The sequence below is a fragment of the Ptychodera flava genome, chromosome 10, assembly GCF_041260155.1.
Source record: "Ptychodera flava strain L36383 chromosome 10, AS_Pfla_20210202, whole genome shotgun sequence".
Classification (NCBI taxonomy): domain Eukaryota; kingdom Metazoa; phylum Hemichordata; class Enteropneusta; family Ptychoderidae; genus Ptychodera; species Ptychodera flava.
Genome location: NC_091937.1, coordinates 5,013,795 through 5,031,808, shown reverse-complemented (window position 1 = coordinate 5,031,808; position 18,014 = coordinate 5,013,795). Strand labels below are relative to the sequence as shown.

Genomic DNA, 18,014 nt, shown 5'->3' with positions numbered 1-18,014 from the left:
GAGTAGAATAAGAAGTTGCAATTGATATACAAAAATAAAAATAGTGAAAAAACCAAAGTTAGCAGCACTGGGGCTTTAAGTAGTTGGTAAAAGGTCACTGGATATGCAAATCACACTTTGTAAATTGGTAGCAATTTGAAGGACACAGTTTCCACCTGTAAGTTTGTTTATTTGATTAGATGTATCTGAATTGAAGTCAAAATAATGCACCAATGAAAACGTGTGACTGGTAAGCATAGGTGTACAGTAATAGCTATACGTCATGTTACCTTGTGTCAAGTTTAAATGAAATTGGCCTTGCAATGTCTTTTGAGAATATCAAAACGGTATTAAGCATTATTATACCTGGCATTGAAATAAAAAATCTTTTTGACAGAGTGCTGTTCATTGCAGAATATTTGAGAGCTATCAAAGAGTTTAGTGGAGCAGAAAGTTAGGGACGCCTAATACTCACTACACAAAAGAAGAAATTAAAGACAAAGAGAGGATACAAGTATCGATAGAAGTGCAGCCAATACAAATGTTCGTGAATCTTTTCAAGCCATGCACTCAAAGTAATGAAACTGCCTCCGGCTCAACCATGGAATGAAATGACGTTTTCTTTAACAGTTGCATGGAAAGCATTGCACCTACCAAATCGCTCCTACCCCGATTACGCGCCTTCTTACTATTAACTAGTGCGGACCTACGTCTGTACTCCCTCTTAAGTTTGTGGTTTTGCTTATGTATACTCTTGACATAAACTGTGATTGATAAAAGAATACCATGCATCTTTAGACAAGAATATCATTAAACAATCTCTAACATAGGAACAATGATTTTATCTCTTTACTCATTTGACTTCAACAAAACATTAACGATGCTCATGCATCCCTGATCGAACATTTGAAGAACGTGTTTGGCTTCCCTACAAAATGTCAGAGCACATATGTTCATAGAATATGTCACGTGACTGTTCAAATCAATCTTTTTGCTCAAGGTACCATCAAGTACCAGATATTCATCAATCAGTGTTTTACATTTACGACTTAAAGCATCTACATCTACTACAAAGTAAAGCGGTACCACAGATACCGATATGCCCTACCGATGAAACAGTAAATGAATAATCTTTGAACTTGAACACATCACAATGATATCCAAATCACGGTTCCTAGTATTAGAGAAATGGTATCATTTGCACATTCATTTCAACGAGACAGACCCATGGCTAATATTTTAAAATTCCTTTCCCAGTTACGGAAATGATATGATAACTATTGAAAAAAGCGTTCCTTATGGACTCACAAACAAACAAACACTGTTGTGGGTTCGAACCCGATTGAAAACTAGCCGTATACTGGATAGTGGATATCCGGCAAGAGAATATTCACAGAGGTAATTATTCTTCGTAAGTCTCATTTGTCATTTTCAATGATAGGCGAGATGTATATCAATATCTTTGGTACAATATCAGTTGAGAATATTTATAATCCGCTTGTCTGAGTTGCAGCGTCGACAGCTCGTTCGTCTGTTACATCGATAGTCGGGTTTTCTAAGCCATTATGTAAATCATCTTTTCCTTCGGGTGTTTTCTCCACCAAATACCTCTCTTTGCTTGAACCAACCACTTTCTCACTGCCCGTCATTTTACCCATTTCTGTTCTTTTCCTTGATGTAGGTCTAGACATTATTTGAAACATTAAATGTCGTGTCAAATTATTTGAAATCGATGAGTTACCTTATTGATTCCTGATACAAGACTTTCAAGCATATTTGATGTATATTGATGCTTATAAATGCACATTATTATTAAAATACTCTAAATACTCATGTACAATATATCGATGACTGTCAGTGTATCTCCCATTGTGTTATTGATATACCCAGAATGGCTTAACTATTGAAGTGAAATCTTATTCGCTGATGAACATGGAGGGAATTAAAAGAAATGATTGAAATGTTAAGAACTTAATAAATCATCTGGGTCATTCGCCAAAACCATGCACCACAATGAGCACCGAATTGAATACAGTGTACAAAATGATAGAAATCATATCTTAACAGCAACCCATGGTGCATTTCTGTTCTGAGTATTTTCCTTAATCCTGACCGAATATCATGCCACTTCTATGACCTTCTTTATTTAGTCACTTATCTAAAACTGTGTTATATACTAAGAACATAGTATGAATCCAGTACTTACCTTTTGACAAGCTCAGCCTCTTCGATTGTCTCCGGTAACTTAATATTCCTGGTTTCCGGTAGGAGCAAAATCAATAGACCAGCACTGATTGAACAAGCTCCAAAAACCACTACAGCTAATGGCTCCCATAATGTGCTCAACAGTAAGATCTGTGGTGCCAATATTCCACCAACTCGTGCACACATAGAGCACACTCCAACACCACTGGTTCTGTTTTGACGAAGGCATACAAGAGAAAGGAAACGATTGATGAACCGAATAATAGCAACACATCACAATGGTAAGCTTTAGTGTTTGAAAGATTTACGGCGTCGACGCTTGTTGTTTTCAGCCAGACACTATAGTGACCCCCTGAAGGCCTCACTGTACTGGTGGTATATGCCCAATATCGAATGTAATATTTTCGCATAGCGGCCTAATAGTCATTTTGGATTCCTATCTGTAAATTAAGTTCAATAAGTTTAAATTTCATCTGCTCAAGTATCCATGTAATTGTTCCCTACCACACACGTAGTACATAACTTAAGTAAGTAGCTTTATTTTGCACCGTCTGCGATCATCTCTTGAACTGAATAACTGACATTTTGTCCCGTTTAGGGAAGCGGTTTTTTGATATCATCAATCAATCAGTCACTTTCACTTCCACACTTGTCTAAGTGACAGTGAGAAATTAAAAGTAACCCCGCAGACCATAAACTACTTCTAACATCTCCGTAATAATGATTTCGGATGCCACTCTTAAACGCTCATGTAACATTTGTCACTGATTTTACCTAGATTTAATTGTAACTTACATATTATTAAACGACTTTGTCTATTACGGTTTTTCGTGCGACGTTCTGATTGACAAGAGCTCACTCAGATAATCGGAGATAGAACAAACATTAAGTGGTATTTTATATGTTTTTAATTTATTTTAAGAATTACCTTATCAGAGGGTTAAGCTCAATGAACAGGTCATACTGTATGTCGCGCGATGTACCAAAATCTAGTGTACACCTGCCTACACTGGGGATTATTGTTCAAAATGTAACGTTTTTATGATTTTCTCAGCGTCTGTTTTCATAAGGCACTTATAGCCATCCTAATTTCTTGGTCGATGATAGTGTCAAAGTTTTTTATATAAATTTAGTGTAAGCGCGCAAATCTGAAGTGACAATACAGACTTGATCCTAGAAACCGGTGCCTGTAAATATTTACTTTCATGTTGGTGCTATCGAATAACTATACCGAAAGCATCACTTTCTATTCTATCTGACAACGAGACTAAGCACTGTAATTTCCCTTGAGGTAAGGCTTGATCTGAACGAACATATATATATATATATATATATATATATATATATATATATATATATATATATATATATATATATATATATATATATATATATATCAGATTTATAGATATATACATATTATACTTGGTGTTTCGACACTCTGTTGCGATCATTAAAATGTGCAGCCTTAAGAAATATGTACATCTTTCAATTATTCCACAGCTGAATGAACTCACGCACTTTTTCTACTCCGAAGCATCAAAGAAAGGAATTAAGAAAAATTTCATCAAAATCGACAACCTGATACCGAAAATCATCATCATTAATACATCATTCTCCGTCGTCACCGTCATCATATATCATTATCAACATAACATCACCATAATTATAATGATCATAATCATAACCATCATCACCATTATTATCATCATTATCCACATTACCTCACAGGCGTTGGATACATCTCGGCAGAAAAGATGTAAATGACTCCAAATGAACACGTGATGCAAAACTTTCCTATCATTGCCAGAGTAATCCCTATCCATTCCATTTCACCTTGATGGAACACAAAATACACTAGTCATGATGTTTGCATATTTTCCATTGAGGAAAAGATTCCTTGTGAACCAATGTCAAGTGAACACAAATTTTCTGCACTCGACAAAATTTAATTATAAAATTAAAAGCAGCAACCCTCTCCCTGATGTTTCATGGTCTTCCGGATATCGTTAACGGTAATGTATTTATACAAATTCACACCTTGCGAATATGCAAAAAATTAGTGTAGAAGAAACTAGTTTGTGTTGGAAGTTTCAGATTTCCAATTATAAGATTTCCACTTTATAGGTGTTGTGGATCAGCTATTGTACAGTTTGAATATTTTCCTGATAAAGTGAACATCCAGCCAATAGTTTACTTCGGGTAAGGTAGCTGCTTGATTTGACTCACAAGACGGGGCAAAAAGAGTTAAAATACAAGCCAATCCACCGATGATCATCGTTCCGCAGAGCGACCAGCGTCTACCAAGTTTGGTATCAACTATGTACAAACCAAAGGCGTGGGCTGGAATTTCAACTGCAGCAGATATAAAAGCGTTGAGATAGTCATCACCCGCAAGGTTGGAGGTATTCAGCGACAACCCGTAATATACTAAGCTGTTTGTAAACCTGTTTTGATGAATAGGGGAAAAAATTGTAAGAACAATCATGTACAAAGCGATTCTAGAAGTAACCAGACACGTCACAACGGTGACAATAGCCAAGTTGAGAGCACCGTTTTACGCATGCAATGCATCAAGACGACTGTACAAAACATTGACTCAAACATACATGAAAGTGGTAAAAAATAAATTAGCATATCTATCTTGTCATTTGACATATCCAGATTATAATGTGCACTTAAAATTTAAGAGTACTAAATGTATATAGAGTACTAAATATGCCATGTGTGTTCATAAGTTATAAAAAAACAACTATCCTTCGCGTAAAATCCTTGAACGCCCATCTCCGTGTACGCCAGAAATGAATATACAATTTGATGATATCACCAAAGGAAATCATGACGTACGCGTTCACGCAACCAGTAGCCGAACCTTTTAACGTTTGAACTTTGAAAAACGTACACAACAACACAAAACCACGGACATATGTACAGACACCAACATTACTCTGAAATACAGAAAACAGCAGTACGTATTTCTTGGGTGTATCAAAGCATTGACATATTACAGTTTAGGGAAATTACATCGATTGATATCGATACCAACTTCGGCACATATAAACTACAATGGGATTTCGGATAATTGAAAGCAGCCGCACGACAAATGGAATACATTGTTTCTTTGGAGTCTATGTAGATTACCGCTAGTATATCTACAAGACCTTTAGGCGACGGTTTCACTATGGAAACATCGTTTATGCGTGATAATAAGTTACCATTCAGATTTTGTCTTGTAGAGTTTGCTGTTTGAAACATGACGGTATTTTACACTTCCACCAGTCATTTTTGAGGAACTTAACGTGCTTGGGAAAGGTCACATCATAATTTTTTCAGATATTTTCGTTCTTACTTTTACTGAAAGAGGGATTTAGATCAAATATTAGTATGTTACACGCGTGTTCTTCTTATTCTAACGGTCTTTTTGTTACATAACAGAGAATGTCTCACAACAAACAAGTTGAGACTTCTCTTCCTCAATGTTGGAGATTTCATAATATCTGGGAAACCTTCCTTCCTTTCTGGATTTTCTGCTTCCTAACGTAAAAAAAGTAATTAAATAGATGCGACGTAAGTTAATTAAAAGAACACCTTGCAACTTGTATACATTCTCTGTATGAATATGAGCAAATAAATAGGCCTGATATACTGGTTGACAAGACATTTATCTTTAGAAAGTGACAATCAATTACTGGGTTTTACAGATTGCTATGTGTCAGATATCGACTTTGGAGCATTATTTTTCTCTTAGAAACGCCTTCACCTTTCAATTTTGTGGCCAGTAGTCCAGATGTCAGTAGTTCTTTGCATTGCGTCTATGATCACGTGGTCTAATGTTCATTATATTTGAATATGTAAATACCTGGTTGTGACAAAAATTTTCTGACCTTTGATGGCTATGCTAGCTTCAATTTCAAGGTGAGCTGGGTTGCTTAGTTAAGATGAGACAAAATACATCTTTTTGTTTTAAATTGAGAGAATGGACTACATTCATACTGTTTCTTATGGCAGATGAAAATTAGTTCATGAATTAAAACTATTTGAGATGAAAGTTAAGTAACTTTCGCGTTATGGCCAAAGATACCTTCTCATCGTCTTTTGTATTTGCCTTCATTTCGTCATAGACACTTTCCGGTATCATGACATGGTTTCCTTTCTCGAACTTTCTGATGACCTTTAGAGCCCTTTCTGTTCTGCCCGTCGATAGCAGCCATCTTGGTGATTCAGGGAGGATCCTTAAGAGATATAATTGCTATTAAGAAGTTTTGCATTCAATTGGATAATATGGAATACCATTTGCCAAGTAGGAGTCTGGATGAAGGGGATCACACTAGGCATGGGTCAGGTTGCTCAGACTGTAGAAAACGGGTACATGTACTGGAGTAATTATATTACGTATTTTCTTCTTTGCTGTTCAGTCATTATTACCTTGTTATGTAATAATATTTAATTTGCGACCAATATGATGTTCGCTGGCGCCGTTGTTGGTTGTGATGGTAACTGATGGTCAAGTCTTCGCAACGAAGAAGCAGCACAGCAGAATTTTTGTCCGGTGTACAGTGAAAATGTTCACCACTTTGAATTAGTGTTTCTTCATCAATTTACTTCATACTAGTTTAAAAATATTATGTTTAATGTTTCCATTGTCGAACGTCGTATTCACAGGTCAACGTGTCTTATCATATACTTCGGGCTACGTTCCTGTGTTATTCTATGCAAAATCAAAACGCCCTCACATTTGCATAATAATTGCCGTATCACGCCAAGACACACTGCCCAAATAACTAGCTTCGTTCTGGTTACTACGCGCGTTGCTTTCAGCAAACGGTCCATTCGTAAACAAAGCCAGCGCGAGATTTGAACGTCTCCTCTTTCTGGTTGTACGGTACGGGCGACAGTGAAGTTAGTGAAATCGGGTGATATTTCTCAGGGTTTTCTATTAAAATCCAGTGTTAACTAAGCATGCTATGATGTCTGCGTTTTTGAAAGATTTGAAAGTGAACTGAAGATAATTCAGAACGAGTGCAGTGCGATCATGCAGATGATAAGCTAAGCCTAGCCGCGACCGTCACCCTTCGACCAGCTTCAAGTACACGGTCATTTCAATTGCAAAATCCTCACAAACTTATTGACACTGTAGCAATATTTCTTTCGATCGAAGTTTTTACTGTTGATCCCATCTCGCTGCCAGTGTAATGTAATTTACGATAAGTTACACCACGCCATTCTTCTCACACCTCGATTCACGCCTCATCCTTGTTAGTTTTACGTTCGTTGTTATGCAAGTTCTATAGGTAAATTTATGACGTCATTATGATATCAGCGCGACAGGATGTGGCTTTCGCCCTTCCGAAAAAATTACAAAAATGCCGATAACTGTTGATTTCGCATGTATTTCTATCTCTAAATCTTTGCATAATATTTTTAACCACATATTTATCATTCCATAAGATATATGATAAAAGCTTTGCAAATCTCGGTCATACGGCGTACGTGCAGTCGTACTCTCGGACCCGTCCGCCTTACAACCCGGGTCCGCAAAATCCGTATCAGGGCCGTGAAGATTAATAATTAAATTGGTGGATTGTGGGAGCTGAACACAATTTATAACAAAATACTTACAACCAATACATCAAAATTAATATGACATATGGAGCACTAATAACTATTTGAAGTATCCACCAGTCTCGGATGAAGTATGCCAAGCCGGCGAAGACCATATAGCCAGCACTGAAGTAAAATTGTGTAACCATTCCCGCAAAGACGCGCTTTGAGGGGCCTACAAGTTCTGTAACTGTAGCAGAAATATTTGAGTCGAAGAGAAGTACACAATTCACGATTGTATGCATCTCATATACCACATACACACGTTTAATTGTACGTTTATACACGCAAATGCAAGCAAAATGGCAATAAAAAACGAACTTAGTTTTGTTTGTTACATGGCAGTGTGTTACATTGCAGTATATAACATTGCAGTACTTTACTTACATATACATACATACATACATACATACATACATACATACATACATACATACATACATATTATGTCATAAGTAGTAAAATAATAGTAGATTAAAATCTTGAAATGAGGCTACTCGTTGTCTGCAAAAAACCGCTGCCATTTAGGAAGAAGTTCGAGTTATGTAGCCGTTCATTGTGTCTTTAGGGTGCCGTTATCACTTGTGAATAGCAATATACAATATATAATATGCGATGTATAGGGATGTACAACAATGCTATGTTTTTACCTTCTGTTGTTGAGATCTTCAATTTCTTTAAAATAACCTGAATGATACTTTTGACTTACCGATAACAAAGGCTACGAGAAAGGAACCGGTCGTTGCGGCGCCAATTATTAAACGGAAGGCGGAGAAGGCAATGATGTTGGGTGAGAATGCACAGGCAACGCCAGACCCACATAGTGTAATTAAAGTTATAAGTAACGTTGGCAAGCGACCAATCCTGCAATTGAGAGGAGAATTTAGGTGATTGTAACGATGTTACTCAAGTGACTTAGAAGAATAATAGTGATTTATCAATAATTTACTCTCTGTTCAGTCTTCATTGAATGAGGAAGCGCAAAAAGACGGAATGCCTTGTATTTTGTAAAGGGCTTGTACATTGCGGCCGATCATAGCGATGCCGGAGTTATTTTATACTGCAAAGCACCAACGAATTAAGCCGGGCTGTTTTGGATGCTGTAATTTACGTATGTAGTCAATATTCAGTGATAACCGTAAACAGTTATATATACTAATAACGAAGTATGAGGATTTTAAATGAGTACATATAATTCTGAGTAGACAGAAATTATCACTTTTGTGTCTAATAGGCATGTCAAGGCTTCTCGGGTGACACGATAGACTAAGTAGTTAACATGTAAGACCGGTTATCACCTTTCTGATGAGGCATGCCATCGTACAGTGTATCTAGAGTAAAATTGTTGGTGTTGAGTTCAATAAATGATTGCATCTGGTACCAAACAAAACTTGCTATATAGCATGCTGAATCAATTTGAACATAGCTATAGTCTATGATTTAAGATTTTACAACGTTGTAAATGTTTGATAGAAATTATTATATGTAACATGTTGAGATTGCTGAACTACCTGAGTGAAGGAGCGCTATTCGGTACATGCCTTAAGCAATGCAAGCAAAGCAATGCAAGCAAAGCGACGCTTATAATAATAGTTTGTGACCAGTTCATGCACGAACGACAGGAGGTGTAAGTATGGTCTATTGCCTTTAACAGGATTGGATCAAATTTGGGATAACTGAATAGTGAACTAATGGGGTTTAATCTGCAAATGTAAACTCATACATCTGCTTTTCTGTTTGGATAATGCACTTGGTTTTTTTGAGTAATTTGTAATATTGCAACATTCAGCTATAGGGCACCCAAAACTTTTGAGAGACTTGAAAAATATCAACATCCAATTCTCCCAAATTAGTTCTAATCGTGTTCTTTATGTCTAAAGTAGAGAGTTTTTCTTTTTAGTGAGAGCCTGCGCGTGTTCAAATTCTGCAAGATGGCAATCCTGGTCGCAATGTTTACATCTTGCGGACTTTGATCTTTGCAGTGACACATATCTCGCCATGTAGATACCTCTAAACTTTGACACTTGACGGAAACTCTATTCTGTTGTCCGAGTCAACTTTCGATAATACATCCACAGCGCTGCACACAGCAGAGATTAGGCTATACAGCTGTCAGCTGCATGCCTTTACTACAGCCCTATGCTGCAGGTTCGATTCTGATTGGGCATTTACGTAATTTTTTGGGATGAAGCAAAATTATCGTTGTTCGTCGAATGATAGGATTTTTCGTGGTTTCTATGTAGCTTTCCCGAACACCATACGGTACTTTTTATTCAGTTGAACTTACGTTGTGGTGTAGCGTTCGGGTTTATCGCCAAGTAGGTACGACGCCTTCAATATTGAGCCATACAACTGGAGCCGCGACGGTACCCCTATTCTAATCTTGGAAACAGCCAAGGCTTAAACGAGTCGAAATTTCGTTTGACATGGCTTGCATGTTTCCATGTCTCAATTTATCGCATGACCCTTTCGTAATGAGAGCACGGCCTCAATCGCGCATTATTGGTCTGAGCACGAAAAGGTCGCGTGGCGGCGTGCATGTATATATGAACGGTATTAGGTAGCCTTCAGTAATTACAAGGAGGGTGGGGGAATTTCGCACACACCTGTACTGTAAAACGTGACCCTCCCCCTATCCTCCTGTCTAAAATGTGACCCTCCCCCTTGTCCGACATTCTAAAACTTGACACCCCGTACCACTGCGGTATTCTCCCCAAGAATAACTGAAACAGTATCAGCTAATTTACATAATATGTTAGGGACAAATTACAGAGGGGAGGGCTGGTGTTTTTGGAGGGAAGAGATATGTATTTCACACATTTGAGGGAGGGTCACCATATTTTGTGCAACTATAAGAAGGCAAGATGTGGCTGATTTAGTGCCTTATCCAAAAATATCAGATCATAATACATTGAGTCTATCAGGCAAATTATTGACAGTTTTTCCCCACAAAACATCCTATATCTGTATATATATATGTTTGATAATGTATTTAAATGTACTTTGCTTCTATTGGGAAGTAAAATATGCATTTGTGTACAAGAAATTGATTTCTGAATTTCATCTAAAAAGTTGGTTCAGTATCCATGGTGTCTATGATGAAACTATGAAGTTTTTTCAATACAAAAATGGGTAAATCTTTGCATTTGTGTATTCTTGATTATTAATATTATTTTTTCCAACCAAAACTAGGTAAATCTTTGCATTTGTGTACTTTTGATTATTGATATTAATGTTCTTGATTAGACTAGAGTGGTTACAAGTCTATGGTTGTGTAAGAAATTTGATTTTGGAATTTCACCGAAATGTCGATTCATTATGCATGGCGGTCTATGATGAAACTATGAATAATTTTTTTTTCAGTACAAAATTAGATAAATCTGTGCATTTATGTATGCTTGATTATTTACATTATTGTTCTTGATTAGACGAGAGTGTTACAAGCTTAAGTCCATGGTTGTGCAAGAAATTTGATTGTGGAATTTCACTGAAAAGTTGATTTACTGTATATGGTAGTCTATGAGAAAACTATGCACAATTTTTTCCAGTATAAAACTGACAATATCTTTACATTTATGTACATTTGATAATTGATATACACTTTTCCACCTGTTGCATATGTTTTTGTCTCTTGTCTTTTATCAGTTTTAACTGTTCAAGGTGTTTAATGTAGGATACCACTGCATCTTCTTTGCTTGTGAAACTTGTGGATAATGTGTACGTATTTTGTTGGTGATTTCCTATTCAGGAAATATCACACGGACAATCAAAGTTTTGGCCATAAAATCAGCTTCTGTCAAAAGTGACCCTCCCCAAGATAGGTTTATAAAAAGTGACCCTCCCCTTGAACTGTTTTCTAAAAAGTGACCCTCCCCCAATTCCCCCGGCCCACCCCCTTGTAATTTCTGAAGGCTCCCTTAATGCAGGAAATAAGTTCCAGTGGATGGGTAGAATAGGGGTAATTTTTAATACGTCCTGTTCTACGTCACACAGGTGGCGATTCGGGCTAGTTCATGTAATAATTGGCAATAATTCATGAGATAGTCAGAAAAAATCTCATGGCTCTTGGTTATGATTTTGTCAAACGCCTAAAGGCAGTGATTTGTCAGAGGAACAATGTGTCTATGTGTGATACGAACGGAAAAAACTGTATCAATATTAAATTAGCGATAAATCCAGGTCTACATGCACGGGAGTTGAGATTTAAATATATACTTTACAGAGCTCTATAATACTACAGACCGACATGCATCTGTCGGATTGTATGGTGATGTCAAGGCCAACCATCTCTCACACGTTGACTGCCAATGAAGCCAAAGTCTGCTCGAAGTTTGAACCCGCCATTTTGGACACCACGAGGTTGTTAGTCTCGTTCAATGGACTTTCCCCTAATGACCCATTTCTCAAACCCACTTAAACTACATTAAAACAAGTATTTGTGTTAATAGAACAAGATTTGCGAGACAAAATTTGGCAGACAGCAGCCGCCATTTTGTGAATACATGGTGTCGTCATCTTGAACCACAAGACTTCTAGTCGGGGAAAAGTAAAAACCTCTATAACACTGTAAAATAATAGTGCCTGTTTGGCCATTATGAAAATACACTTGAAATATGAAACTACATGTTGTACCTACAAACACTGGTACCGGTCGGTTTTGTGACACGGTTATCATTTTTAGATATCAATCGAGCAACACTTTAAATGCTATGAAAAAAGGACGCGACTCCTATTTCCAAACTTACTACGCAGTGGTACCGCAGATCAATGGAAGCACAACGACAAGCCATGTTTACACTTGTAAGTCAGATTGACCAAAGTTGACCTGAAAACGTAGTCAGGGTATAGATCTTGAGGGTAGGGTTCACGACTGATAGTAATTTATTCATATGGATTTGCCTGTTCGTAGCGTAAGCTATGTCATAACACTATAGGGAAAAAGCGCGTGACTAGAGCGAGAAACTGACGCTTTCTCGCAATCGGTGAGAATCTGTTCTTATTCTCACCGCTGTCGGTGAGAAAATTTTAATCTCCACTGGAGATTTTCGAGAAATGCACTCCTTGGCGAGAATCAAGTGTGAGAACAAATTCTCACCGGTGAAAATGGAAATTCTCACTAAGTACAGCGAGAATTGAAATTCACTGGCGAGATCATCAAGATTGCTGTTCATTGGCGAGAATCATAAAGACTCCGAACGGCGAGTCTTGATGATTCTCGCCAGTGAATTTCAATTCTCGCTGTACTTAGTGAGAATTTCCATTTTCACCGGTGAGAATTTGTTCTCACACTTGATTCTCGCCAAGGAGTGCATTTCTCACCAATCTCCAGTGGAGATTAAAATTTTCTCACCGACAGCGGTGAGAATAAGAACAGATTCTCACCGATTGCGAGAAAGCGTCAGTTTCTCGCTCTAGTCACGCACTTTTTCCCTATAGTGTAATGCAACTTCATGGTCCGATAGCTTCCAAAATGAGATACGCGAATCTATGTTTGAAGAAGGTGGTCATCGCGTAGGATGCATACAAAAAGATGTGGTATCTCTAGGACGGTTAGTTGAAATGAAATTAGGCGGTACGTTTTAGGGTTTTTGGGTATTTGTGATTAAATTTCGTAGACGCTGCTATCAAATCTTAAATCACATCTGGTGTGTAAAGGTTTTCATAATTTGACCTGTGGGAACAAAGTACAGGTTAGGTGGCATGAAAACTGATCATCATTCAGGATTCGAGTGAAGTAGGGTACTTTAATTTGTAAGTAAGGAAAGAAACATTTATTTTTATTTACAGTATTCAAAATCGTAAATTTATTAATTGTTTTACTTTCTAGCTATGACTGATGATGTCTTGTACCCCTTTGGTCTTAGATCGAAATCAGCAGCTTTCCAATGCCACAAAACTTGAACCAAATATGATACATTGTGTCAGCTTATGTTGGCCTTGTACACAACAGATCGTGTTTTGCTCGAAATCACTTTTTGTAAAGATTCATTCAATCTTCATTACTTTGTTAATGAAAGATTTAAATATTGGTTGGGTTCACCTTTACCATGACAAGCAATCAGATGATAAAGAAGAGTAAATTTGTGCAAATTTGTGCAAATAACCTGATTTTTGGCTTCTTTTTCCGACCCGTTTTCAACATATCAAAACGATTGAACTCCTCTTTGGCTGGGTCACATTTCAGTTGCAAGTACAGCCCTTGGGCCATGCGCCGGTTGTTTTCTGCCGTGTTGGCTTTGTAGCCGGGCCAACAATTTTCACTTCATGTTGATTAAAGGCTTTTTAATTAAATGAAAAATATGTTTTGCAATGAAATTCTTACATTGTGAATAAGAGTCATTTCAGTTTTGCTTATCATGATCTTCATCACTTTTTTGAATGTCAGTCTTTTGACTCCTACCATTTCAGAATGAGAATATGAAAAATTGTCCTGTTTTCCCTCATATACTGAAGTGTCAAATAATATTTTAAATTTCAGTAGTATCGAATTTTTGATTAAAAATAAAATCTGTCATGAATATAAAAATAGCTTTTCTGCCACTAATATATATTTCCCTTATCTCTCGAGTGATCTGTTGCTACTATACCGAATTTAAGATTCCCTGCTTGTTGAAAATATAAAGTATGAGGGGGTTTTCGTGTCTGAAAAAGGGTGTTCGTGTATATTTCTACAAACACTCAAATTATCTTTATATGTTATCAAAATTGGTCCAACACCCATTGTAATTCAACATTACATCATCATCAGATCTGTGTCACAAATAATTAGGGCAATACGCAAATGCCAAATATGTACTTACTTGTCTGAGAGGGCACCAAAAAGGACTGCTCCGAGAAGTCTGCCTACCATATACATGGAAGAAGTGAGTGCTCCAAGATAATATCGGTCGCACACCAGATCAAACTAGTACGAAATCAAAGTAATTAAGCCTTTATGGTGGTGCTTCTTTCGTACACGATGTTGATCAAGTGAGTGGGTTGTATAAAGAGCCATAGGAGCTGTGGCTGCGGAAAATGCTACAAGCTAATATTGACCCTGAGATAAATTACCGATGCAACTGTTTGTTGAGGAAACGTCTCAAACATTATATCACATGTGATATTAAAATAACGGGATGCTGCATACCTACGAAAATTCCTCAAGATTTACATCCTATCGAATGGGTCTGGTAAGAGAATTAATAAGCCTTAGGGTTAACTTTCGCACAAATCAGGCTTGTGTACTGTACTTTGACTGTATATGCTGCGCATCATGTACGGTAATCACGTTATTGTTGGACTCAACTTCCGTAAAATGTGCTACACCAAAGGTATTTTACTTAATGAATGGGACAATCGCTTATCTTGTCGTTATTAGTTTTGTCTCAAAGCAGGCAGATTCTATTTAATCTCCTTTAGAGTCATACGTGTCTTCAATTGTTTGAATTCTGGCAAGTAATCTATTATGTTTTTTTAAGTAGATCGTGAACATTCCCAGATGTTTGCGCAATTTTTTTTAATTTTGTCCTTTACATATATTTTCTCAGTAATTCAGCAATTTCTTTTCAGTAATAATTATAACATGATTCAATAATAAAAATATTCTTTCTTTTCCGCTAAAACGTTTAAATACAATCTCCTCACAACTAACGCAATATGCGAGAGCAATCGTGTAGTTGTAGATGCATAAGCTTATGGTGAATTATAATCCTGACAAAAATATAATATCTGATGTCAAGAAAAACATTGCACATTACATTCATAGAGCCTGTTTAACAAAATGTACTCTTGATGTTTGTATATACTTTTCAGAGAAGGACCACACTTTATTTACATACAAATAAAAAAAAAACCACCCACCTCCTGAAATACGGTTGACTTATATTGAGAACGGTCATACCGCCATCCATGGTCACATTTATCGTTGTATTGGTATACTTGGTGATGTCTTTGCCAGGAGTAAAGTCGATGTCACTGATATAATATCGGTAACAATTACTGTAAACTGGCGTATCATCACATCCATCAGTGACGTCTTCAAGTGGAATGCTGAAATTTTTAACGGTTTCTAGACAAGTATCATACACGTGTTCGCCTGTACAATTTGTCTCGTACTTTGCCAGTTCGGGGACGTAACACCAGTGATCAGTTTCTGCCACCAAGAACACTTGAGAAAAAGCATGCATGGCCGCACCAATTCCAACCAAGCAAACCAGAAAGTAGATTTTTTTCTGGTACGGCCCGAAGTCCCCAAGGTACTTCAAAATGTCGTCGAATTTCAACATGATTCCGACTTTGACGGATGATTTGGGTAAAAGCTTGTGTCTTGAGAGAATATTGTTGGAGTGAAATGTTGCAGAATGAACATCTCGCGCCACCACTTAATGAATAATTAAATTTTCTATGAAAAGAACTATGTACAGTCATATTATCTCCATTAGAGATAATATGTCCATAAGATAGTGGTTGTTCAATATGCAGACTGTAAACCATTTTGAAAACAATACTAGTCCAGGTTTCATTCGCTCAAAGAGCAATAAAAATAACATGTGTCAGCTTAAAGAATAAATAATACTTGCAACCACTGACACACTGGTTTGGTCAAGCTATTTATCGTTGGTTTAGCTTATCAAATCTGTCTCAGTCTGTGAACTAAACCTGCTCTCTAGCCAATTTCTTGGCTGTAGGGAGCCCTCAGTTTTTACAAGGGGATGGGCTCGGGGGAATTCAGTGCATACCTGTACTGTAAAATGTGACCCTCCGCTATCCTTGTGTCTGAAGTGTGACCTCCCCCTGTCCAACATTCTTTAACGTGACACGTCCCAACCACTACGGTATTGTCCCTGGGATTTCTGAAACAGTATCAGCTATTGGTTTTATTCTTATTTAGGGACAGAAATTACAGGGAGCTTGCGTTTTGGAGAGAGGGAGGGTTGGAATTTATCACGAAGCATTTTTGAAGGGACATGATATTTCATGCATTTTCGGGATGGTCACCATATTTTGCGGAACTATAAATAGGCGAGATGTTGTTGATATAGTGCTTCACCAAAAATATCAATTCATTATACAAGGGAGTCTATCAGGCAAAATATTGACAATTCCCCCCACAAAAAATCTACATCAGTACATATATATGTTTGATAATATATGTAAATGTACTTTGCTTGAAGTGGGAAGTAAAACCTGCATGTGTGCAAAAGAAATTGGATTTTTGGATTTCATGGAAAATGTTGATTCACACTATACAGGGTTGTCTACAAGGAAGTTTGATTATGGAATTTCATCAAAAATGTTCATACACTACATATTGTAGTCTAAGAAAGTCTGTGATTTTCTATTCAGGAAATATCACATGGACAATCGAAGGTTTTGCTGTAAAATTATCTACTGTTAAAAGCGATTCCCCAAGAGAGGTGTTTAAAAAAGTTACCCTCCCGCCGAACAGTTTTCTAAAAAGTAACCTCTCCCAGATTCCCCCAGCCCACCCAACTGTAATTACTGAAGATTCCCATATTACAAATTTGTTCTCGCCAAACATGAGCTGGTATAACTAAGGTCATGATTATGGCTTTGAGAGAAACTGTTTTCAACTGTCATAATGTGTCAGAGATATTGCTAAGTCACCAATCAGAGTAATAATAAATCTTTATTTTGGAACGTTACATGTCAAATATTTATGATCCAGTTTGCTCAGCGGCAAACGCTAAGGGTCGATCATTGATAAACTTGTCACCTTATGGTAAAGAGCTAACAATATGATGCTTGTCATTACACAAATAGTTTATTATAGGTCCTGCAAGCCGCTTGGCCGTTGGTTTTGAAACGTTCAATCATTATTGTTTACAATCATGCAACCCTATTAAAAACTTTTGATCTTCTCCAACCAGCTGTCTTGTCTACTGAGATAATTCATGCTCAATAATACGTGGCATATTTATTTTACTAGCTTGCCTCCAGAGTGAGGTCACCCAATTTAATGCTATCAGACAAGTTATACGTAAAAGAATTCCTTTGAAACTGTAGGAAAAGTGTAGACTCTCAGATTCATTGTTACTAATTTCGTCAAGATTTCAACGAATCAAGGTTTAGTGATCCCTAAGGATCTGTACATCAAATTTTAGAGCCAAACGGACAGCAATGTGAACATAACGCACTCTGTGCAACCTGCAATGTTTCTGTTGTTTGTATCCACTTGTTACAGTACCAGAACATTGTTGCCCTGGTGTGCGACATGCTCTGTGAATTTT

At 37.1% G+C, this 18,014-nt stretch overlaps 1 protein-coding gene across 1 annotated transcript; it reads right to left on the bottom strand.

Moving 5' to 3' along the window:
- Positions 1 to 231: 231 nt before the first annotated feature.
- On the bottom strand, positions 232 to 16,049 carry LOC139142962 (organic cation transporter protein-like). Its single transcript, XM_070713157.1, has 11 exons — positions 15,740 to 16,049; positions 15,625 to 15,701; positions 14,586 to 14,689; positions 8,495 to 8,649; positions 7,807 to 7,975; positions 6,266 to 6,416; positions 5,639 to 5,718; positions 4,414 to 4,631; positions 3,909 to 4,020; positions 2,186 to 2,395; positions 232 to 1,662 (listed from the first exon to the last, which is right to left on the bottom strand). Exons 1-11 carry the CDS (start codon positions 16,047 to 16,049, stop codon positions 1,467 to 1,469), a joined length of 1,782 nt encoding a protein of 593 aa, XP_070569258.1. The 3' UTR covers positions 232 to 1,466.
- Between the last annotated feature and the right edge of the window lie 1,965 nt (positions 16,050 to 18,014).

Excerpts from the sequence above, each read along its gene's own strand:
- LOC139142962 (XM_070713157.1), bottom strand. The coding sequence starts at position 16,049 with ATGTTGAAATTCGACGACATTTTGAAGTACCTTGGGGACTTCGGGCCG. Across the intron at positions 7,976-8,494 it reads TCTCGTAGCCTTTGTTATCG|TTACAGAACTTGTAGGCCCC; the intron begins GTAAGTCAAAAG and ends TTTCTGCTACAG. Across the intron at positions 4,021-4,413 it reads AACTCTTTTTGCCCCGTCTT|GTGAAATGGAATGGATAGGG; the intron begins GTGAGTCAAATC and ends TGTTCCATCAAG.